The sequence below is a fragment of the Thunnus albacares genome, chromosome 15 (genome assembly GCF_914725855.1).
Source record: "Thunnus albacares chromosome 15, fThuAlb1.1, whole genome shotgun sequence".
Taxonomy (NCBI): domain Eukaryota; kingdom Metazoa; phylum Chordata; class Actinopteri; order Scombriformes; family Scombridae; genus Thunnus; species Thunnus albacares.
Genome location: NC_058120.1, coordinates 21,670,350 through 21,695,778, shown reverse-complemented (window position 1 = coordinate 21,695,778; position 25,429 = coordinate 21,670,350). Strand labels below are relative to the sequence as shown.

Genomic DNA, 25,429 nt, shown 5'->3' with positions numbered 1-25,429 from the left:
AGATCCCCTCCAGACATCTTTTAAAACATCTACAAATAATTTGTATGATGTGGTTTTCCCACAAAAACAATCAATTACCTCCTTAGAAATTCTTAAGATGACATCTACTCCTTCTCCCTTACTGAAAACTCCGGTATCTATGAATATGCAAATATTTTATGTCTCGAAAGTTTAACTATTGGACACAAGATGTTTTCTACTTCTCAGAGTATGTGCACTGCAAACTTTAACTTTCCCCATCACACACATTAAAGCTGCGTACTGGACCATGAATGGCTTCTTTACTAGTTGTGATGTCAGTTTCATGTCAATCCAAGAACAGGAAACCCCGATGACATCATTCAGGTTATTTGTTTCAAACTTTTGAAACCTCCCTCCAGAGAGAAAACTGAACTTCAAGAGTCCCTTTAATCTGCTATGAGTAAAAACAGAAATCACACAGAATACATTTCCTTTCATTATTTATTCATAATAGTCTATAACTTTTGATAAAATACACTTTGTTTACAAGTGCTGATTACTATATTACATTCACTTGGAGTTGAAATGGAGACAAGATGACACAGACATATTAAAAACAAATCACCTAGTGACAAACGTGACATTTTTAAAAACGGTGGTGATTGCCCATGACACTTTTACCCCAGCCAATGCTATATGAAGTGCTCTTCTAAATGCACACACACACACAACAGCTAACTTCAGTGAGAGGAAACACAGCGGGGACTGCTGCCTGACTCATGTTTCAGTCCTTATTAACAAAGATTTCAGCTGCCTTTTAGGGTTGTGATTGAATGTTTTTGTTAATTTTTTTTTTGTTTTTTTTTTTGTGTGCAGCGCAGTCCAGTCCCCAACTCTACATGAGTAAACACAGCATCCTATCATCACAATCAACCAAATAAGACTATTTCAATATTTATGGGGGGGGGGGGGGGGGGGGGGGATAAATTAAATTTGTGTTAACAGAATCAAATCCTGGCAAACCAGTTTTAGTGAAATAACTATGCTAAGCATGTGGAAATCTCTCCAAATTCTAGCCCTACAATCTTAAAACCAATTTTCCACAAGACATAATTCCCCAATTTAATAACAAGTACATTTAAAAATGGAAGTGGAATAATCCACTGACCTTAGGTAATGACACGAATGTAGACAGCTAAATGGATACACATATTAGACAACATCTCTATGGAAAAATATAGACCAACGGATCCATTGAAAAACCTGGGCCATACAGAACATCAGATACCTGGGCAATTTGAGTTACAAAAGTTATTCTCTGTACGGTGGTCTGTCCAGTCTAAACAAAATTATAGGAAAAAACGGACAGCCAATATATTATTAGAGTAAATACCCTGTTGATTTTCAAAAACAATTAGCAAATAGAATTTTTTTTTTTATATTAAAATATATTAATTAAAATATATTACTTTGATTAACTAGTCAGACATTAAAAACAAGATCTGATTATTTTGTTTTCTTAAGGAGACTTTGGCATATTACCTTGGAAATAATCGCTATAAAACATAGGCCTACTTTGCACCTTCAGGAAATTTCAAAACGTAACTGATGCGTCTTTAGTTGCAATAAGCACGAACACTCGAAAAGCCTGCTGAGGTGACACTTCACACTAGCCTTTTTTTTTTTTTTTTTTGCATGTTAATATGTGGTAAAGTAAGCATTAATACTCTGCTAATGTCATGAAAACAACAACAACAACAACAACAGTGTTCATCCTTGTACGTCACGCACGTAGATTACTGTGTATTAAATAAACAGGATACAGTATTATTTAATGCTTACAATACATTGTTATGGAGGATGAGTCTCCAAATTCTCTGGAAAACAGCCTTTTTAATGTGAAGTGTTACAGCAGCCTGTTAATCGGTGTGTCATATTGTACCTCCAAATCATTTTTGTAAAACTGGAAGCGTGCTATGCTGAATCATCTTATGATTTACACTGATTCAGCACGGCATGCTGAAGCATTTAGCGTTTTACTGTTCTTTTCCTTTTTTTTTTTTTTTTTTTTTTCCCACAGTGAAAAATATTTTGTAAATAAACCGCTGGATATGCTCGAGCAAGATGTGCTGCATGAATAAAATAAAATAAATTTCTACATCTATGCATATACCATGAATGAACAAATATTTACAGTGAAATAAACAAAACAATTATCTTCATTTTCTCCCCATGCCTTGAGTGTTTTTGTTTTTTTTTACTGTTTGCCACTGCTGCTGATATTTACTCTACCTATACAGACATACAAGCATAAGAAAACCCACTTCAAGGGAGACAATATCTACAAAACCGGCTTTTTTGGGGAGAAAATGCTGGTTTAAACAGTAGGAAGTGACTCTAGACCTTGACCTGAAATGGAAAAGATCTCGATTTTCTGTCGTCAAAAGGAACATATAGGCATTTTTTATATATAAATGATTCTTTTTTTGTCCCCTATGTTTGAATTTAAGTGCTGTACACAGTTACTACCTTATATCCAGGTGATTTTCAAGTGCTTCCACCTGTAACTGTTAGTCCAAAAAAAAAAAAAAAAAAATCATGTGACGTGCAATCCTCATGAGTTGATTTTTTTATAAAGTATCATTCAAAACTCCTTTTATATTCTCTTTCTAAAACTATACATGTTCTTTCTAGTTCTTAAATCTGAGTGTGTTCAGTAATAAATGTACAGTTTTATATAAAATAGTTACTGTAAGTTGCACTTCCCTGCCATGCGTGCATAAATGCCAAATAGGAGGTACTCTACAACCAAATGATTATCATTAGCGCCCTTTTTTTGCCTTTAAACCATAACTGATTAGGCCCAATAATAAAAAGTGTCAGTCTAAAACACAACAGTCATTATGTTCTACAAAAATATCAACATTCATTTTTCCCTCCTTTTTTTTTTTTTTTTTTTTTAAAAACTACACAAATATATATTTAAAAAAATATATCACACTAATCCTAACCAAGTGCAAACATTGCCAGATTTTTTATATTCGTCACACATCTGACAGACTACTGATTTGATTGAAAACTGACATTTCTACCAAAAAATTGCACAAAACAACTTTTCTTAGATGTTGGTGAAACAAAAGACCATCCAGTGTAAATCCTTGCCTTTCCAACAGCGACCACATGCTGGTTTTTTTTTTTTTTTTTTTTTTTTGTATGGAGCGTGGCTAATGTGCTTTACCCCAGCAATGATTTTGTAATTGATTCTGAATGACCTGCTTCTGCTTCGTGCCTTGATTCAATACAAATCAAACCACAATATCTTCTAGTTATTAATTTCATATCATCGTACCACTAAACATGAGACGCACAGTTTTGAGGGGCCGATGCAGTCGTCATGGCAAAAGGCTCCACATCCTTTGCACATGATCATCGCCTTCAGTCGGCAGTAGCATTTAGACTGGACCTCCTCCATGTTGGAGCCCTCTATGAACGACTGTTCGGGTGAGGGCTCGCTCTGGTTACCGTGGTCTAACGAGTGACCGGCTGGTATGGTGGTGACAGTCACGGAGAAAGACATGACGCTCCCGTGGACGCCACCGCTGTCGGCCTCTGACGAGGACGTGGAAGAGGCGGTGCCTGCAGTGCTGTGGTTCAAAGTGTGAGGTACAGACATGCTGATAGTGCCACTGTAGCATGACGCTACCACGGGTTCCTGATTATCGAGCGTTCTCTGGGTTTGAAAGGCAGACGGCCGCTGGTGACTGGGGTCCATTTGGGAAATATATGGCTCGGAATTTCCTTGATTACTATTGCGGAGTTCGAGGTGCCTTTGGTGTGACTGAGAAAAAGGGCTGGTGTCTTTGGCTGTCGCGCTGGTGTTGTTGTTGTCGGCACCAGCTGCACTGTCCTCTGATCCAGGCTCAGTCTTTACGTTGGAGCAATGCTGAACGCTCCCCGCTTCATCAGACTTGGTTATGGAGTATCCCTGCTGCTCCGTTTTAACACCAGAAACCTCCTCTTTAGCCGCCGCCTCCTCTCCTTCTGTGCTTTCCCTTTTTAAACTGGACACAGATGTGTTTGGGATGGCAGACTGATGCAGTCTCTTGCTCTCTGACCCTCGGCCGTATGTGGACACATTGAGCAGATAATGTCCAGTCATGGCAGGCCTGGGCATCCTCTTACGACCCAAAAATCCTACAGAAATCCTGGGTCGGTCCTGATGCTCTTCTGCATGCATTATCTGATGGGCTTCGTACTGAGGCGGATGAGGCCCCAGACCTGCATAAGGCTGGCTCTGCTGGACTTTCCTCTGCATTAGAGCCTGTAAAATCTGCTCCTGAGTCTCTTTATCAGGAAGTTCCCTGTGATGTCTTGCGTATTCAGAGAAAACCCGTCCTGCTGTATTGAACTGGTGGGACATCTGCTTATCAGGCTTATGCTCAGCACCACCACCACCAGCAGCAGTGGCCGAGCGTGACGTCTTCCCCTTATTACCCGAGGGTACGTTTGACATCTTCACTTCCACCTTGGCCAGAGGTTTTGGGAGGATCTGCTCTAAGGGAACCTCTTTTCCCTGCAGAAGCTGAGTGACCAGCGGGTTGTTTGCAGGGATACAGGAACTGGTCCTGGTTGATGATCCAGCAGGTGATGGGTTTTCCTGCCCCTTCATAGCATGCACAGATGAAGGAATGAGTTGTGATGATGAGTCTGAACTCTTTTGAATGTTATGGAGCCCTGAAGTGACAGTTTCAGCAGAATTACCTCTCTGTTTGTCATCAGTCTTGCTTGAGAAAAAGGTCTGAGACAGACTTGGACTTTGCTGACCGAAAGAGTCCAGCGGGTGGGAAAGTGCACTGGTCTGACTGCTGCTGCTGCTGGTGTTGACTGGTAACCTTGTTGATGCCTGTGGGGATGTTGGGCTGGGGCTTGGAGATGGTTGTGTCTGCTCAGCACTACCTCCACCTGGCCCTGGGCCTGACACAGCTCCCTTAGAAGCAGATGATACTGCGGCAGCCGCTGCTCGCTGTGCTCGGGCGAGCTGAGCTTTGGCTTTGATGTCAGCCAAAGTGCGAGCACCAGTGCGACCAGGGCTGCTGAGAGGGGCAGGGAGGGGTGTCCTGGGTGAGACTTGGCTTGGTGACACAGGAACAGGAAGAATTCTTGACACTGGGATCTGCAAAGTCACAAGAAATGTTAAATGTTAAAGAATTATTTTAGACATGCATGTTTAAGTAAAGGAGAAACATCCATAATGCAAATTAAAGTCAAACGTTTCTCTTAATGAAATACACTACTTCCATGTTGTGCTGTCACATCCAAACAACAGCCCTGCCAGAAGTAGTAAATTTAGTGAATTACTAGCAAAGCCTGTTGGGCCCTGTTCACACCTGGTATTAACATGTGTCTTGGGTGATCCGATCGCAAGTGGACAGCTCTAAGTACATCAGTTCACACCCGGCGTTAGAAGGTGTCGCCACATGCGTCTCGAGTCACCACTTAAGATCGGATCCCGCTCCACATGCAAATAATGTACATGTACATCATTTCTGTTTGCAAAGTGCAACTGTGTTGTTGTTTTTAACCGGTGGGAGACGATGCGCTTCTCATGCCTAGTCTGTGGAAATTAAAAGAAGAAGTTTGCGAAGACCTTGGCACATGGGCAAAATCAAAACTCTTCAGCCCAAACAGAAATCAGACAGCGTGTTTCGTGTGTACTCCATCCACGAGAATCCATTTTGCTTGTTGTTGTGGCTTCTTCTCGTTGTTGTTTCGTACATTGATATGACGCCATCGGTGCGCAAAAGATCACATACTTCCGCTTACGCAGGGGACGTCAGCCGAGCGGGCGGCCCTTCAGTGTGGCCCAGGACACCTTCGTGTACACACTGCTAAAAGAACGTGGCCATATGTTGCCAAGACCACCTCCGAATGTGGTCTGAGCAATCGAATCTCAATGCGTCCTAAATGCGTTTTGGGTGCATTCACACACTTGTGATCAGATCACCCAAGATGCATTTAAATGCCAGGTGTGGGCAGGGCTTTTGGAACATATTGAGCATAAAGATCGACAGCAAAGAAGTGAATTATGCAGCAGGAGTCTTTTGACAGGTTTGTATGGATGTTGTAATAAATTCTGACACGTTCTTTGATTTGTTTTTTGGGGGGTTTCCACTGGAGTCCATTGTAACTGCTGTGAATCCAAACTGACTACAGCTGCTGTCCTCCACAAAAGGAGCCAGCTTCAAAATTTTCTTTTAAGCCTACAGGTGGTGCTTAACTAAAAAGACAGATTTTCGGTGGAGTATGCCTTCAAAGACTTCACAAACGCACTCCTACCTTGAGTGGTGGAACTCTCTGATTTGTTGCTGGAGTAGGTGTAGCAGGGCTGGATATGGATGATGCTGGAGGAGATACAGAGGAGACTGAGGATACTGAGGAAACTGAGGACATACGGGGCCTTTTCTCTGGTGTCAATTCAACATCGGTCTCGCTAGGAGACTTTCTTTTCAGTGTCTCTGAGGAGCCTCTGGGCTCAGGGATGACCTCTTCACTCTCCTCAGCAGGCGTAACCACAGACGCCGGCTGATCCTCTTTTAACTCTGGGCTGGCCTTTGGTGGAGGGCTCTTCTTGACGGGCGACAGGGGGAGTTCAGTTTTCTCCTCCTTCACTTCCTCTCTGTGCTCAGTTTCAGGCAGTCCACATGCTGTGGCCCGTTCTGTTCGTCTCTCAACCTCTGGCGTTTTCACTGCAGGCGTTGGCCCAGACTGAGCGGTTGTGTTCAACTTACGATCTTCTGCGTACTGTGAGCGCCGAGTCTTCATGGGCTCTGTGGTGAAGAGAGAATCCTTCTGAGCAGGCTGCACCTTCAGAGGCTCCTGTGACGGTGGCCGTGTTGGCTTTGTGTCTTTCACAACAGCGGTAGTGGCACCATCAGTCTGGCGGCTGTCCTTGGTTTCCTCCGTTGCTTGAGTGGCAGGTCCTGTCTGATGAGGACGGGACTGGGGCCTGGCAGACTCCTGATTCAGATCAGCCCTTGTCAGCTCTTTGGATTCTTCATAGCTGAGCCCAGAACTGTTCAGAGAGAAAGAAGAAGGTAGGAAGACAAAAAAATAAATCCCCAAATCACTGGAACACAGAGATTTATAGAGTACTGAGCTTTTACAGGAATTGTTAGGAATATACTTAAAGTTTGGCTTTGAGCATCACTACAAATGAAAACAAACAAAAGCAATACTTAAGTTACTTGTATTGTTTTATAGATTACAGAAAAAAAGGCACAAGTGTAGTTTTTGTTATTACAGATTAGTTTCTCAGATCCCCTTCATCTGCGTTACTTTTGGCAGATTTTATATAAATTCTAATTAAACTGCATATTTTTATTGAAATGACTGAAAAATATTCCACCACTCTTCTTATGAGTGGCCATGTAATATATGAAGTATGAGATAAGGCAAAACATGGTAATCATCCCTGCAGTCGCTTGCATTTCACCCGCTGGCATCTTGATACACAATCAATGATCCCTGTAATCTAGATACATTTTTAAGCAGCCAGCAGATCAATGCGGTTTGATTTTGCCTCGCCTTTATGCAATACATCATGACGTGGTAGGATGCAATGCATTTCAACACGATGGGACGCATTTTATGACCATTTCCAAAAGAAATCATACCAGGCGTTCATCTACTTCAGTAATGTGAGAGTGAGATGAGGGTTGTGTTAAAATCCTATTGGGAATCTTATTTGATTGACTTTCAATAATCCTTTCAAAAAGAATAATAATGTAATACTGCAATAAGATATTAAATACTGTTAATGACTTAAAGAAAAATATTCTGTGGCAAAAACAAACTTTCAATCATGAAGGACAACCTACTTTTCACCAAAATAGTTCTCAAAGAAGGCCTCCTTCCAGTGCTCAACTTTCTTTTCTTTCTCAATTTCTTGACGCATTCGTAACTGCAACTCCGGAGTGAATTCTCCTGTAAAGAAAAAAAAAAATCCCATTATACTTGTTCTGTGCAGTCACACTAAACCTTGGTGACATAATTTTTCTTTTAATGTGAACTGAATGCTGTTATTATCAGTTAGATGTGGTTGTACTGACCCTCAGCCAGTCTCTCCTTCCATGACTGTGCCGCTGATGTGAAAAACTCATTGTTTAAGGCAGAACTAGTGACCTTCAGAAGGCCGTCCATGCATGCCTGGGGAGAGGAGGCACAATGTTATGACTAATATCATCACAATCACTGCATCAGCACATTGACTTCCTCTTCTTATATGTGAATATCTAGAATTAGATAACATGCAGTAGATGAATGCTTTACAGCAGTTAGCTTTGTGTTTTTCCTGAAATATATAAATATATATGTGTAGAGAATATTTCCAAACTGTTTTACAAGACAGTTAAAGATATGATGACAGTGGACAGGAGAGATGTTAAATGACATGAAATAACATCACATTCTCTACATTTAGTGCAAGATAATACAAAATAAGTATAAAAAGTATGCTTAATTTTAGAGCCACCTGCCGGTCAACTTCTGGCAGAAGTTTGAGCAGCCTCTGTTGGCAGTCAGGGGGAAGGACAGAGAGGGTGTGCTTGTTGATGATTGCCCGCAGGTTGGTGTTAACCAAAATAGAGTCTGGTGTCTCCACGTCTATTTTACACTTGGTACGTTTCAGTTGCCCTGCAAAACAAAAACAGGAAATAGATGCGAGCCAAGACAGAACCAGCAATAAATAAAACACTTATGTTGCAACTGAAATCTCACATAAACTGTTTTACTTCTTAACATTTTTATTCTGCTAATGAGGGATCATTTCACTTGTTCCTTGACTTTGGATTAAAAGTAGATACATTTGTATTCAAGATAAGTCAAAAATGTTTTACAGGAAGAGAAAACAGGGATTTTACTATCCTATACTCATTATGTCAGAAACGTTTTTTGGACTCATATCTGGCATATAATAAGAGATAACTAAACAATGAACAGGATTTAAGTTAGAAAAATGTATTTATTTCACTGTGTCTTTAAGATTTCCTAACAACTAGATGGATATCAGACTTACCTGCACTAATGCGACCTGACCTCTGAGAAACCTTCCTGGGTACAACCGGGTGGCAGAGGTCTGTTTAGACAGAGGAGGAGGAGCAGGGGGAAATATTCTGAGAAATTGTAGGACAGTGATCTGATTGTTTCAGTTTCCGCACTGGTGCTGCCAATTATATGACTCATGTTTGGATAATGATACAATTCCTTTTGTTGTCTAGTTATGAAACCTGTAATACCAGGAACAGACCTAAGAACTGCATCATTTCTGTTCAAAACTGTGTGTAAAACCATGTAGTAAACACTGAAAAAGCACGGCATGCATTTACTAATTCAAATCTATATTATATGTGTTAATATAATAGCTACCACCTACCTGTCTTGGTAGTAATGTTGTCAGCCATATCTTTGATGGTCTTCAGAAGCAGTCTGGGACTGGAGGTTGCTGGCATTCCCCCTTGCCGGCGCTGGTTTCTCTGTTGCTGCTGCTTCAAGGCCTAAAAATGAGCAAAATAAGGGTGGAACAAATAGCCAGAAGTATGAGAAAAAGAAAGTGTGAATGTGTGTAACCCTCTGTTTGCCTCTAACTACTCTCCCTAGGGCCACTCGCCTGGTTAAATAACAGCTAAATAGCAATAAAGCAATGAAACATAGTTTGCGTAACACAACCATTAATCATCTCTGTCTCATAAATCTGTCAATCACCTCACAAACACAACATCAACAGATTAAAGAAGCAATCCAAGACATGAAATATATAGAAAATCACAGAGGGAAAATACATAATGGATCTCTCTACAGCACTAATATTTTAGCCAAAACGCCATCTTGTAGTGTTGCTTTCGCCCAATAAATGAATACAAATTGTTCTTAGAGAGCTGAAAACGCTACACCAGCACAGATGGAGTGAATTACAATCTGTGCAATCAAGTGAAATCTAATTAAATAGAACACAAAAGGCACAAAGCAGCCAATAGGAAAATGTTGAACGGCTAGATTATGAGAACATTAATACTGTAAAACCAGCTATAGGCATTTTTCCCTGACACCTCATTGTATTTAAATAATCAGCACAAGATGTTTAACCCACAGAAAATGGAAGGATGATGAGCGTCTGCTGAAAATACAAAACAACGTTGATTGTGTGTTTATACGTTTGATGAAAACGTGCGAGTAAAAAAGTTTAGATGAATGTAGAGAAATCTGCAGAAAACTGAGTATGCATTTACCATGGAAGAAATCAAAATATGCTACAAAACCCCACAAAAACATCTGTCGCATTGACCTTAGTTGTTACAGGACTCAGAACAGAACAGATCTGTAAAGCATTAGCATACTTAAATAAAAAACATGTATTAGAGGGATTTGCGTGGGTCTATGTGAGTATGAGGGTGTGGCAGGAACTTGTGAAATGTCTGAGATGTGCAGTGATTGAAAAAATACAAATAACAAATGAAAACAATATACTTGACAAGCATGTATTGCAAGGATTTGTGTGTGGGTGTATATGAGTATGAGGGTGTGGCAGGAACTCATGAAACATCTGAGAGTGCTTTTGTGAAAAACAAATATATATATGCCACTAATAAACTTAAAATAAATATATATATATATATAAATAAGAAATACAGAACACATCAGTACCTGTTTCAAAGCTTTCTTGCTGTGTTTCTGCGAGGGAGAGATGAGCTTACTGGTGGGGACAGAAGGCGAAGAGCATCGAGGCTGCGGAGACGACGGCTGCGATTGCAACTTGGAGGGAACTATGAAAATACAAAAGCACAACACAGATGTTACAAAATCCACTTCCTGAGGGTGGTGTATAGACTTTATCACATCATGCTTTTGTTTTGATGAAACTGAAACCACTACTGTGCACAAAGAAGCAGATTACATTACCTTTAAAAAAAAAAGAAAAAAAAAGAAAAGAATAAGGCTGAACATCTCAATAGGAAGATTTCTTAGAACAACCTTGTTACAGTCTATTTTTGATAAAGCACCTTTTCTACATAGCGTCATAATCCACATGTTTCTTTTTTTAATGCAGCTTAATTTGCATTTGACTTTGTGGTTCTTTGCATCAATTAGTTCAAAAACAAAATAATATTGGAGTCCTTCCACTAAGCTGCAGACCAAGGTTATTTGCTTGACAGTTTCCAACTTGTGCATAATGAGGAAGTGGTCACGGGTCATACTGAGAAAATACAGTTTCCTGTTAAACAGTCACTTAAAAATATTCAAGTGGCAGAAAGAAATAATGAAAGTCAGTGAGAGAACAGACTGAGAAAAACAGAATAATTGGTGCTTGACGAAAAAAAAAAGCTCATTCTCTCGAAGTTGCACCGCAATCAGGTACAATCAGATGTGCGATTCGCAGTAAAGCAACGATTTGACTCCGCAGACAGACGAAAGAGCAAGGAATCGTTGTAACCACCATGCAGCTTCTCTGCCGACAATTAATAGAAGACGATACGGACGCAGCGTGTTCGTTTAAAAGATAAAACCCACCTTTTTCTATCATCATGTTTGACGTTCAGTGTATTCCAGGAATTATTTTGTGATGAGACGGTGTAATTTATGTCTAAACTGGAGCCACTTTCCCTCAACTTGCCTCGTCTACTTCTACTTCAGCTTGCTTCCTGTAACAACGGCTGAGAAGGGGCGTTAACTGTCATGGTCATAACATAGCTAGGTAACCAATCAGCTTAAAGCAGCTGATGAACATGGGGTGTTTCTACCGCTCATACGTTTATGATCTATTAAAGCAACCGTTGATGGAGAGCTGCACGTCGATTCTACCTAAATGATTATTGAATACTGTGACAAGAAAAGAAGCCCTTCCTCTTTGATACCACAAAGCCTGAAAACAAAGCTGCTTTCTCACAAAAAAAAAAAGCAACTGTACTTTCTGCAGTAATATACACACTGTAATTTATGATCCAGTACCTCTTCGCATCCATCTTCCTCTCCTGCCCTCTTGTGTGATAGCACTGCTGTTGTTTTCTGTGCTTCGGGAGTCAGAGAGATTGTCACTACTCTCCTCAGAGTCCTCCTCAGACAGCTCCTTTGCCACATCTGAGATGTCCTTCTACATATAATACAGAGTACATACAGAGAATTATTTTTATTTGACAGAAACCACACTAATTGAATCCATACAGAGCTTCAGGATGCTAAACATATTAAGATTAGCATATTTCTTGGTCTCCATAGTAGACATGCAGTAGAAATGGTTGGAATTACAAAAAACAATGCGTGTGAAGCATTTTGTACGTCACGACTGGCCCAGTCACGCACCATCTTTGGTCTTTTACGGGCAGAGTAGTGAAAGCTGTTTTGTGTCTGACTAACCTTCAATGTGTAAACTCCCATTCTGCCTGGAACTTTGTAGAAGATCCCCTCCTCGCCGCGAGAGTTTGTGTGCAGCATTGCATTCAGACATGCCAACGGCGAGGTTCCGCTGAATCATTAGAGAAAAACGCAAATTACACATCTGTTCCCCAATAAACTAAGACAGCTGGGAGAAAGACGCAAGGAGGGTAAAAGGCTGGTCTGATATCTGGGGAGAAATCGCTATCATGCATCAGGAGGAAACGTGTGAGTTCAGTTCAGATTCACATTAGTGCAGTTGTGAGGCAATTTACTCTACGCTTTAAAAGCAATCAGTTGCATAAAACTGGTTCAAGACTAATCTAATCATTGTCAGGGACTGATATTCTCAGATTAAACTGGTCTGACATCACTACATCTGTTGCATAAAAATCATGTCTAGTACAAACACTTGCAAAACAAACGCAAGGTAGTTAAGAGTGCACAATAATACCTCAGCAGAAAGAGAGTATCCAGAAGTACATATTAAACCTAAATGGGGTTTTTTTGTATTTAAGGAGCAAAATGTTCAGCAAAAAATACAATGAGGTAGAGAAAAATGTAACATCTGTTATTCATTTAGTAAATCACACTAGTTAGGCTTACAAATACCTGGCTAAAATCTGCCAGATAATGTATCTAACTAAATGTTTACCCCTGTTTCTTTCTTTAGTTGATGTCATGTATATATACTAAATTGATGAATCCATAAAGTAAAACCATCTCCATCAGCTTTCATGCTTTATTTTATTAGAACATCACATATTTAATCATACTGGAAAATATAACCGTGTTTTTATGCAACAGGTGGCTATAGATAGCTGCAGTAAATGAGACACTGGGTCTTTATGCAACTGAGCCTAGGACATGTTATTGTTAATAACATGCAAAAAGTAAAACCAATCAAAGTGGCATTGCAGTGAGTTTGTTAAGGTAAGGGGTGGGGTGGGGGGGGCTAGCTTGTTCTTACCTTCTGGATGAGAACAGTGACAATGAAACAAAAAGAAATCAAACAATTAGAAATTGAGTAAAATAACTGCGACTATGTGAACACGACATGAGTAATCAATAACAGAGAGAGAAAGCTGCAGTGCTCTTTCATGACAATATATCTCCTGACTGAGGGGCTTTTACTGGAGAAAAGCTACTAAGACGCCAGGAAAATGATTACCTTATTTCCTTAAGCCTTTCTCTTTGGATCACCTGCAAGATTTCTTTATGGCTCATAGGCGTATTAGGGTATTTCTCCAAAACCTACAATAATGAAAACAACAAATAAACGTTAGCATACTACTGTTTAGTAAATATAATATGGTGTGGTCTCAAGGCTATTTCAACTGGAGCCTGAGATTTCACATACTGAAGCTTTCTGACAAGTTTCCACAAAGCCTCAATTCCCTTGACCGTGCACTCGCACAGCATGATACCGGCTTTCTGAGTGTATTAGATTCAGCTCTTCTGCCATGATGATGTTAATCCACTTACAGGATCACGCTGATAGTAAATAACACATGTTAAACTACTAACTTATAACTTTTACATATGGCTGGGAAACACTGCCATATGTTGAGACATGCAGAGGGAATGCAGCGACACTCACAAACAACATTAGCTAAAATCCAGACATGTTATTGAAATAATGTCATGGTCCAGTAACATTCACATTGATTAGGTTTACAATTTTTCAAGTCTGTCTTAAAACAACAGTCAGGTGTCCATATGAACACTGACACTATATGAACTCCTGTTCATACTGGCTATTAAAAGATCCCCTTCAAATGCGCTTTCAATGTAAGTCATGGGGGACAAAATCCACAGTGTGTCCACAGTCATTTTGTGCAAAAATGTATTTAAAAGTTTATCTGAAGCTTATATGAGGCTTCAGCAGTCTGAGATAGTCATATCAAGTGAATACCTGCAACATTTAGTCTTTTTAACATCAAATTCCCTCAGCCAGTGTTTCCCTGTTGAGCTGTGGTGGAAGTATAGTAACAAAAAGAGGGACTTTGGCACTAAAAAGGCTGTAACGGTGAAAGATATCTACTTGATTGGACTCATTTGGACGACTGAAGCTTCATATTAGGTTTCAATAAACTTTTAAATGATTTTTTGCACAGAAGTAGGACTGTGGATTTCAGCCCCCATCACTTGCATTGTAAATGCACTATGAAGGGATCTTCTGATGGCCAGTATGGACAGGAGGAATGATTACAGCAAGAAAAACATGTTTCAGTGTTCATTTGGGCACTTGACAAGTGTTTTAAGACAGACTTCAAAAATTGTGAACCCGTCCTTAAGAGAAACCTTCACCCCATCATTAACATCTGGTGTTTGGCACACGATGTTGCATTTATGTTTCTCTCCCTCCTTTTTATATTTTTTGTGACAGCTGCTGATATATCACTATAGTGTAATACATTAGGCATCCCACTAAAACAGAAGTTTATGGATGTTTACAAACTAACATTATGACTACCTATCATCTATGGAGTTAAGTTAGCTAAGTTATGTCAGAAAATGAGTTATTATACGTTAAATAACTAATTTTAATTCTTCACTGGACAGTTAATATGTGTCCACAAGAGCAATAGCCTTATGCTTTAATTATGAAATAGTTGTTGACAGTTATATATCATTAGCATGCTAAGCTAGACAGCTAGCCATACTGCTAGCTACATTCATTACAGTACTCATGATGATATCTCGCCAAAAACGTTGGCATGCAATAGAATAACGTTAGCTTGGTCAACTATAATGAAGCCAAGGTGATGTAGGTACAGTGAGGTTATACGGACACTTCATATTTCATTGTGTTTTATTTTGCAAATGTTATCAAACAAACTTGTTGACGAACTGAGTTGCGTTAGCAGGAGCTAGCATGCTAGTCAGGCTAGCGCGCAGCACTGACGCGATTACCTCACGGTTTAGTTAACTTCAAAATCGTGAGAGATATGTCACCCGTACAGTCTACAGACAACACGCAGAAGGGTTTTGGAAACATGCTTTGGTGCACACACACACCACACCACACATTCATTTCGCTGTACGGTGACAGATACAGAAAGCTAAGACAGCTAATGACAGCGATCTTTCCAAATGTCTAACCGTTAACAGGCCTCACGCAACATTTCGTCTCCTCCAGCAGCAGGTCATGAACTCATAAACACAGTTGTACAAGTGGGAGCGTTCAAGGAAAACAACCACAACAAACGGCAGGTATAAAATCACACATAATACCGTTTTGGCGGCTTCCGCCCACGTCCTCCCCTTCTTTTTCTTCTGTCTCTCCCTCATCGTGGATGTCCTGTCGCGGAGTAGTGTTGAATTTTATCTGTTTCAGTTGAAATGTTGCTTTAGTTACCGCGTAAGATCCACTCCGCCTGCCATGTTGGACTTACTGTAAAGAGTCATGTGACCCCGAAGGAAACGTCATCTTACTGTATATAGCCTATAGCTGTCATTTCAAACTCCCAAAGTTTCCCCACATATATTTATATAGCTGTCAACAGCAATTATGGCCGGTTTCGCAGGCACACTGCAACGTGACCTCAGTTCCTTGGGAAAACACAGTAGGCAGTTCAAGATCATTTTAGTCTTGTTTATTTGCATGTGTAAGCAAGTGGACTTGTTCTCACAATTTCACAACTATGAAAAAAATAAGGCAGCTAATCAAGAGAGCACTGCAAGCTTTCTTCACATTTTTGGCTCACAAATTACATTAGCAAGAAATTGAAGCAACAATTCGTCAAGAATACAGGCTAAATCAGGATGGCCCCAGCTTTTTTCACCATCACCCTCAGACTGGATACATGTTACAGGCTTTTATCTTAAAAAAAAAAAAAAAAAAGTACATTCAAATTAAATGAAATTTAAAGTAAGGTCTGAAAAGATCTCCCAAATGATTACTACAGTCAATGTCAAACAGGGATATAGAAAATGGAAGTGTGCTATTTGTTAAGGCCAGGGTAAGTCAAGCAACAGTAGGCAACAAGCCGGCAAACAGTCATCAGAATCACTTTAGAGCCCCACTGACCACTGAATTCATTTGACATGCACTCATTGAAAATATATGTGGGAATATTTGTCTTTTCAGTTAAATCAAATATGTGCTTAAAGGTGCATTGTGTAGGATATAGTGGCATCTAGTGGTGAGGTTGCAGAGTGCAACAAACTGAATAACCCTCCCTCTCCACTTCCAAACATGTAGGAGAATCTACGGTGGCCGCAAAAAACGCAAAAGGCCCTTTCTAGACCCAGTGTTGGGTTTGTCTGTTCTGGGCTACTATAGAAACATGGCAGTGCAACACTGCGGGCTCCATGGAAGAGGACCCGCTCCCTCTGTAGATATAGAGGGCTCATTCTAAGCTAACAAAAACACAACAATTACTATTTTCAGGTGATTATACACTAATTAAAACATACTTATGAATATTATATTCCATTTCTGCCAAGCCCGTTCCGCTAAATGCCACTAATTTCTACACACTGAACCTTTAATGAAGTGTTTCTTTCTCAAAAAAAAGATAAAATCAATTTAAAATCAAGGCATAAGATTTCCCCGCCATCTCTCTCAGTTGCCCCTTAGCCAGTCTGGAGTCTTTTGTGCCACCTGGAACTAAGGCCAGCTTCTGTTTACAGTTGTACTGATGCATCTCAGGGACTAGCCTGAGCTAGATCCCCAAGTGGAAGATAGGAAGCAGAGGATGGTCTTTGTCTCTGACATTGAGAGAAGCTCTGGGATCCTGATGTCAGTGTGGTAGATGACGAGGACGATGGGACAGATGCTGCTTGTGTTGGCTGATACCTGCAGACCATTAAAAAAATAAATTGATGTTTAATTTTGTGTGAAATACATTTGATATTTACTGTTCCATATCACAAAATCACTAAAATATATCCAGAGGTGCAGGAAGTATTCAGATCCTTTACTTGAGTAAATGTCCTGATTTCAAAATGTTACTTAAGTAAAAGTATTATCAGCAAAATGCACTTAAAAGTATCAAAAGTAAAAATACACATTATGCAGACTGGCTTCTTTTAGTGTGTTATATTATTATAGTATATTGTTTGTACTACTGGGTAGAGTCATAGTAGTAGTGCTGCATCATATTATATAAGTGTATTTGTTTTTTATAATAATAATAATAATAATAATAATAATAATAATAATAATAATAATAATAATAGTAGTAGTAATAATAATACATTTAATTATGTAGCTTTCACACAATAATGCAGCTCAAAGTGCATAACAAATTTAAAACATCAGAAAATGTTTGAATATTAAAATATATTATTTTATGTAAAATCTTAATCCAAAAAGTAATTAGTAACTGTAAATGGCAAACAAATGTAATGGAGTAAAAAGTACAATATTTCCCTTTGAAATGTGGTGAAGTAAAAGTACAAAGTAGCATTAAAATGGGAATACTGAAGTAAAGTACAAGTACCTCCAGTTTTTAAGTATAGTACTTCAGTAAATGTACAGATGTTAGTTACATTCCAGCACTAAATATATCTACTGTACAGGCTTTAATGGGATTGTTGATATCTATATCTATAAGTGTTTAAGCAGGTACTTTGATTTGTGGCAGTTCCCTTTAAAATAACACCACTGCTACATGCTACACAATACAAATCATAACAATTATTCACAGAAGTTTGTTATTGCAGTGTTCAGACCAATCCAAACTTAATTCAAGATCTGTAACCATGTAAGATATCTGCCCTCCTCAGATGTTCTCTCACCAGGATTGGGATTTCCTGACCCGTGATGATGCACTTGCCCTCTCTCTGACAGGAACATTTACCAGAAGATCTCGCATCAGCCTGGGAGAGAAGGCTCTCTCCAGGTGAGTGCCATTAAGGTTCAAGGTGAACATGGTTGGCGGAGACATGTCTAACTCCAACAGCATGATATTCTCGGCCTGTAAGAACAGATGGTAGTGAACTTGCAGTTATAACTGTTTCACATTAAAACCCCTACATCAGTTCAGGTATAGAGTCCACTCCCCTTCCCTTGAAAGCTTCTATTGTTACACACACATCTGCTGGTAAAGTAGGATCGATCTGAGTTTTTAAAAACAGAAACTCGGAGCAACAGAGTGGTAGTAAAGCATGACCACATTATTGTATGGTTGGAAATAATGCTGTGGAAATACAGAAGTGACTGAGTTGACTTACAATTATTATACTATTACTATAGATATATGTGAATCAATGTAGTATAGGTAATTAATTACATTTTTTTACTCCAGTCTTTATTTGTTCAAATACACCGCATCCCCTGCTATTATTTAAGCCATTATTTGACAGCTGGCCTTTATTTAAGAATTTTCAGTTTTTGTTCTGTAACATTACACTCATGATTCACTAGCATAAGATGCAACAGTTAAAGCTGTGAGTGGTTTCCATAGCTACAACCATCAACACATCCCCGAAAGAAGGTGGCTGTGAACATGCGAGTAAGTGTCTGTAAGACCACTTTTTCACATCTCTGACTGTGCTGTACTTCCGCTAACTGTCCCGATGAATGTCCAAGCACTGACCTGGTATCTGGATGGGGCCCCAGTTGCCGTGGCAACAGCCGCCTGTGCATATTGGCTGATTGGCCTCTTGTATCCCACCGCAGAGAGAGGCCTTCTCTTGACCTGAGTGGGTGCACTGCGATAAAGACGTGGGAAAAGGAAGGATTAGGATTCTGTTAAATGCCCCCAAAAGTTGGTGTAGTGGTTTAGATGTAGGCATGTGTTCCATATATGGTCAACTGATCAACTCCCACCAGAAAAATCACTCCCGTCATCTCCTTTATGGCATATTTCACTGAGCTTTCCAACTGTCTTGGTAAAGAAAAATATTAAGTAGTCCAGGCTGATGAACTCCATCATGAAAAGATATTTGTGTCTTGGACAGGCAAAATGCATACATTATTTATTGTCCTATATATATGATAACAGTCTGCTAAATCTGTTAAAGCCCCTATGAGTAGGAAAGATTCTGACTTTGGCGACTCCTAGTGGTAGCATCAAAAAAGACACTGGCAGCAATGCAAAACCTGTCATCAGAATAATTTGAATGATGCTATAATCACAAAATTCTGCAATTTAAGCGCTATAATATCTCTTTCCTGCAGCCTGTCTAGTCTTTTTAAACTTCTGTTTTTGACTTCCTGGGGGTCAAAAGAACTATAATAGCATCAGTAGAGTGAATGTTTTCCCAGTTGTAAAAAAGCAAAACTCACATCCCTTAAACCTTACAGGTGCATTGCAGTATAATTTATTCAGGAAACTGAATGCTGCTCCTGTGAATCATTTCACCCTGTAAGGCATATATATATGCCCCATATGATTCAGTTTAGGTTTACATTCTTTCTTCAACCTTCTGTATAATATGTTATAAAAATTAATGACTGACCTCTCTGATGGAATGACTGGTTGGAGTCTCCACTGATCCTCCTCACTGTCAAAGTGCAGCCTATTCATGATCTTGTTCTTTTCCTCAGGAGGTATAAAATTCTCAATTAAGAGATATCTGGAATATGCAACACAAATACAGTATGCGTTAGCTGGGGTCACCCAAAGTACTCCATTAAAACCAACAACAACATAAAGTTTGGACATGCTTTCTCATTCAAATGAATGGGAAGGTGTGTCCAACCACTTGAAAGGCATTATAAATGAAAAATAAAACACTTTTCAAATTTCTACAGAATAATATGATTTATATTTAAGGGCAGAAATCTATAAAATTGATATTTTCTTTGTAATATTTATGTTTATCTATAGGTTATTACCTACATACAGATTATTGAACAGTGCCACCAATTTAGCTTTTTCTGCCTAACTACAGTGTACATTTTATAGATCACAACATTCTTCATATTACGCTTGATAACCAGTTTGAGCCAGAAAGCCATGAAATTAAGGAAGCATGAAGCTTTCACAACAAAAAAACATTTTCATATAGGTATCAAAGCAAGCAGCCTTGTATTTATGTGGATGACATCTCTAAATCCAGCAAACCTGAACAAGCAAGGGCATGTGAAAGGTCTCCCCCTGTTTAGCATTTATAAACACTACATAAACAATTAATGAATGGTTTATAACACACTATAATGTAGTTGTTAGCAGAAATGAGTTGTCAATGTGACGGCTCCTGCCTAACCTACCTTAAGTGTATTGATGCTGGTGTGGTAATGAGTTATTGTTATATTCTTGTGTCCATAAAGGTATCTGGGAGCATGTGGGTGTGGCAGCCAGCTAAATTCGGAGCACCTGGGCCTAATGCTCCCACAGGATGAAAGGCCAACTCCCTGCGTTGTCTGGGCTCTATCTCTCACCTTGACTCATCCCAGTCAGCAGCTGCAGGCTTTTGTTTTTCATTTGATTCTAGTTTTGTTTTTCCTCCACAACACCTTACACTTCACTGTTCACACCTACATTACTGATGTTACTGACTGACACACTCCATATTTGCAATTATTGCTTCAGTTGTCTACTTTATTATAATAAATATCTTTAATTTACTGTCTCCCGATGTGTCCGTTCCCATATTTGCCATGTTGGTATATAAACAGAATGAATAATAATATAGTAAAACACAGTTGTAATAATATAAAATCTGTCTTTATAGGGAGAGTTTTAAGTGCTGACAAATACTGTACCTTAATAAATACTTAAAAATGTCCTTACAGTGTATTGTAAACCATTTGTTAAATGTTTGTATACCACTTCTAAATGCTAAATAAGGGGGACTTCAAAAAGAGCATTATAGTTTTGGTAAATCATTATATACTGTAAACCATTCAGCATCATGCTTCATCAATATGTCAAGCTTTGTCACAATTATGTAGTGAAGAATAAAGAAATAAAGAAAAGAGTAGATTAATACGCACAAGAAATCACAAATTACATTTCTGCTTTTACTACACTTGACATTTTACTACATATATTTTACAATTAGATAATGCCCAATATCAAACTTATTGTCTTAAAACTTGTATCAGAATTGTTTGTGAAAAAGATTTTTGTGGCAATATGATGAGGTCTAATGCAGTAGCATTCAAGTAAAAAGGAGTTAAAGGACCAGTGTGTAAGATTTAGTGGTATCTGGTGGAAGTGACTTGGCAGGAATGGAGTATAATATTCATAAGTATGTCTAATTAGTGTGTAATCCCATGAAAATAAGAATTGTTGTGTTATCATTACCTTAGACCCTTTATCAGGGTTTTCATTGGATTTTTTTGAAACAAAGGTGGCAAAAGTTGGAGAACATGCGTGGTGTGGTGCACACAGTTTGTGCGCGTGCCTTTACAGTGTCATGCACTAAAGTGAGAAAAATCATGATTTGACTGACAAAAGTGTCCATAGGGATTTAAATTTTATACCAAGATGGAACAAAAAAGATGAAAAATAAAGGTTTTGATGAATGACGGTGTTGATTTTGTAGCCTTGGGATGATATGCTTCAATACAATCACAATACTTTTGTGCAAATTCGTATACTGTATATACTAGTATACTGTGTGTCAAACCATTCACTGCTGTCCTTATTCCACTGAAATACAATATGAAACATAAGATAATTGGTCTGAAGCCTTTTTATTTTAAAAATAATAATATAGGAGCGAGTTTCAGTTTGTTACAATCCTGCAACCTCACTGCTAGATTCCACTAAATCTTACAAACTGCTCCTTTAAGTTTCATCCTTTTCTAATAAACTGACTGGTTTGAGCATAGCACTGTGGCAAACTTACCATAATAAAATAATACATTTCTCTCTCTTCATTCCGATCAACATAACTATAATAATATTTTCAATACTTCTCGGCCTTTTTCTACAAGGATGAAATTGAAAGCTACATGTCATGATAGCGACGCCCAGATGTGGACAGGAATATGTGCAAAAACTATTAATGATCAATTTATATCATTATGTTTATATGCTTATATAATAATGCAGGTACTCACTTGTACTTGAGTTCTCTGGTGAGTTCATTCATTGTTTGTTCAAGCTCCTGTCTGGTTATGATATGCTCGTTGATGACATCTGTTATCTCCTGCTTCACCAACCGTAGTTTGGAATAAACCTATACAGAACATGAACATACCAATTACTGATGTCACTAAAGCTTCATTACACTAAAATCACAATAAAACCCTAAATCCAAATTTAGAGAAGCCAATAATTTGCTAAATTTGCAAACCAAAAAAAATCTAATGTAGGCTATGTACACAACTGGAAACAATATAGCAACTGAACAATTCATTAACACCAGAAAGTTTAGTGTTACCTCTCCTCTCTTGAAAAAGGGATTCTTAATTAATCAATTGCAAATAAAATTAAGTGGTTTTATAGGTTTAAAGAATGGATAATTTCTTTTGTGATGAGAGCATTGTGTGTGCGTCAGCGGGTGAGTCATCTTTACCCTATTCAGTTTCTTTGTCTTAAGTTCCACCTCCTGCTGCAGGGAGGAGAACGTGTCTCTTATTTCCAAAGTCTCCTCTTCCTGCAGCATCATCTGCTGCTGGATCTCTCTCTCTCGCCGTATCTGTGAATCACACACAACATTCAGCTCAGTTAAGGTTGAATAGAAACTGTACAATAAAAAAATAAATAAAAATAAAGGTAATTTTCAAACATATTCCTGTGAAAGTTCAGACAAGCCAACAATTATAGTAGTATCAACATGAGTGGAAAAGTGTGTTTTCTGCAAAGTAATGATGAAAAAAAACCATCCAAAACCATTACTTTAATCATTATAGGTTATATAAGATGCTTATTACCTGCTCTGCAATCTCTTGCCTCTTCAGCTCCAGCATTTTCTGTTGTTCATTGGTGTGATCAATTATGGTCTTTCCCCCAACTAACAATTTGCTCTCCATAGCCTGTGAACAAAGACATATAATTATGCAAATTTCTTTTGTTCCACCAGTATCTCATTTATCAGACACTGTGCTGTGCAAGTACCTTATATTTCTCAATGATCTTCTCCAGTGCATCTTGATCCCACTGCATGTCCTCCACACTCTTTCTGTTTTCATTCAGGTGCTTCAACTTCTCGTTTCCTCCCTGGCAGGCAAAGACTTTGGGGATGTCACCTCCGTCTTTTGTGTAATGTTTCACATCTTGCTCCTCCTCAACAGCCTCCCAAACCTCTGCATCCCTCTCTTTGAAGATGTCCTCCTCCAAACCAGCCAAACTTTTACTCAGTCTTTTGCTGTTCCTTCTCCTCCTCCTCTCCTTAGCGAGCATCCCTCGCTCCTCCAGCTGGGCTTTCAGCCGTGCAATTTCCTCCTGAAACTCTCTCAGCAGGGCGTCTTTGGGATCCTCATTAATCCTTGGCTTGTTCTTTATGTTCTTGGCCCTGTTGGCGTACCTCAGCGTGGCCAAGGATTCATCATGGTTCTTGTGCGATGGCCCCACTGTGGCTATCATGACAGTCTTTGCATTCCCACCCAGTGAGTCCTGGAGCAAGCGGGTCAGTTTGGAGTCTCTGTAGGGGATGTGTGTGCTCTTCCCGTCCACCAGGGCTGAAATGACGTTCCCCAACGCCGAGAGGGACAGGTTGATTTTGGCTGCCTCCTTCAGTCGCTTCCCTTTGGCGCCCGTCTTGCTCTGGCGCTCACTGCCTGCCAGGTCAACCATGTTCAGCTTCCCCACACGGATGTGGTCCTCACCATCTGGCCCTACCTCGCTGCACTCCACGGTTACAACAAAAATTGCATGAGAACGAGAGCTGCGTTCGTTCATGTTTGTGAACCCCACAGACCTGGACTGGTTGCCTATGTTCATCACATGTTCAATCTCAGTGGCATTCTTTGTGACCACTGAAGACAGGTCTTTTACATAAACCCCATAGTCAGGATTCTCTTTAAGTTCCAGTTTCTTGTTGTTATCTTTGCACAGGAGATCTCTAATTTCCTCCTGGTAGATCTCAAGGTATGATGACCTCACCAGGTATTTCTGATTCTGAGTTCTGGCTATCTGTGTGAAAATGTGCTGAAATGAATTTGGTATAACACCTCTCCTCTCTGGGTCGTTTGAAATCCCTTGCATGGTGAACGTTTTACCTGTCCCCGTTTGCCCGTAGGCGAAAATGGTCCCGTTGAAGCCCTGCAGCACGGACTCCACAAGAGGTCTCACCGCATCATCATAAATGTCGCTTTGTTTTGAATCCCAGCCGTAGACAGAATCAAACGTGAATACTTTCATTGGCTCATCAGGTGGTGCCTTCGGGTTCCTTATGGTGATCTTCCCCAGTTTGTCATCAATCTCCAAAATGTTCTCACACCCCCATATCCCCTCACTCCTGTTGAACGGCCGGCAGCGGACCACCACCCTGATCGCCTCGCAATGTTTGGTTTTAGACATTTTGGTTAGAAAAAAAAAAAAGAAACGCAACTACCCTCACCGCATTACATAGCCATTATCTGGGGCGGTGTCCGCAATGTAGCGCTCCATGCAGGTGCAGCAGCCCCACTATGATTTGGTAAAAGCAGTCAGTCTGACAGACACACCTCATGTGGGCCAGTTTGAACCGCTTTTCATCAGCCAGATGGACGCAGCGTCTCCTCCGCCCTGAGCATCCTTCAGAAAGGAAGCGATGTCACTCGGTATAAAAGGATGCTGCGAGAGAAAAACAGGCAGCCCAGCCCACACAGCCTCCCCGCCGGTACACACCCTGCCTGCTCTGCGGACAATGGAAACCAGACATGTGACCTGCGCGACGAATTACGTCTCAGCAAATCCTTTCGTCGTACACAGATATGGTCTAATTGTGTAATAGTGATAAATGATTCTCCAACTAACAAGTGAACGTACATAAAAAGAAGGAAAAAAGTGGGTTTTTGATTCATTAACAAAATTTTTATTTCGACTTCACATTTACATCATTCTCCAAACCAGCCCATAAAGTCTTTAATGTACAGAAAAAAAAAAAGAAATACACTTGCTGGTAGACATTCATCAATGATGATTTTTGCCAGCTGGGAAATATTTTTAATTCTTCTTCTTCTGCTGCTGCTACAGTGTCGTTACACCCTCAA

The 25,429-nt window shown here is 39.6% G+C and overlaps 2 protein-coding genes and 1 long non-coding RNA gene across 6 annotated transcripts; 1 reads left to right on the top strand and 2 right to left on the bottom strand.

Moving 5' to 3' along the window:
* Nucleotides 1-444: 444 nt before the first annotated feature.
* On the bottom strand, nt 445-15,904 carry asxl2 (ASXL transcriptional regulator 2). Of its 4 annotated transcripts, none has more exons than XM_044374257.1 (13): nt 15,622-15,904; nt 13,556-13,638; nt 13,355-13,357; nt 12,367-12,475; nt 11,962-12,103; nt 10,660-10,778; nt 9,392-9,512; nt 9,035-9,094; nt 8,492-8,652; nt 8,070-8,166; nt 7,839-7,944; nt 6,298-7,033; nt 445-5,134 (listed from the first exon to the last, which is right to left on the bottom strand). In XM_044374257.1, the coding sequence occupies exons 1-13, from the start codon at nt 15,676-15,678 to the stop codon at nt 3,302-3,304; spliced, it is 3,627 nt and encodes a 1,208-aa protein (XP_044230192.1). In that variant the 5' UTR covers nt 15,679-15,904; the 3' UTR covers nt 445-3,301. The 4 variants fall into 4 exon arrangements, with proteins under 4 accessions (XP_044230192.1, XP_044230194.1, XP_044230193.1 ...); XM_044374259.1 differs by lacking the exon at nt 15,622-15,904 and adding an exon at nt 15,490-15,571; XM_044374258.1 differs by lacking the exon at nt 13,355-13,357.
* Nucleotides 15,513-20,938, top strand: LOC122997962. Its single transcript, XR_006407286.1, has 3 exons — nt 15,513-15,600; nt 18,136-18,236; nt 20,612-20,938. It is a non-coding gene; the product is annotated as an uncharacterized LOC122997962 (long non-coding RNA).
* LOC122997918 (kinesin-like protein KIF3B) lies at nt 16,756-25,304 on the bottom strand. Its single transcript, XM_044374289.1, has 8 exons — nt 23,352-25,304; nt 23,168-23,269; nt 22,810-22,932; nt 22,352-22,470; nt 19,798-19,914; nt 18,933-19,047; nt 18,133-18,311; nt 16,756-17,188 (listed from the first exon to the last, which is right to left on the bottom strand). The coding sequence occupies exons 1-8, from the start codon at nt 24,753-24,755 to the stop codon at nt 17,038-17,040; spliced, it is 2,310 nt and encodes a 769-aa protein (XP_044230224.1). The 5' UTR covers nt 24,756-25,304; the 3' UTR covers nt 16,756-17,037.
* Nucleotides 25,305-25,429: the final 125 nt, after the last annotated feature.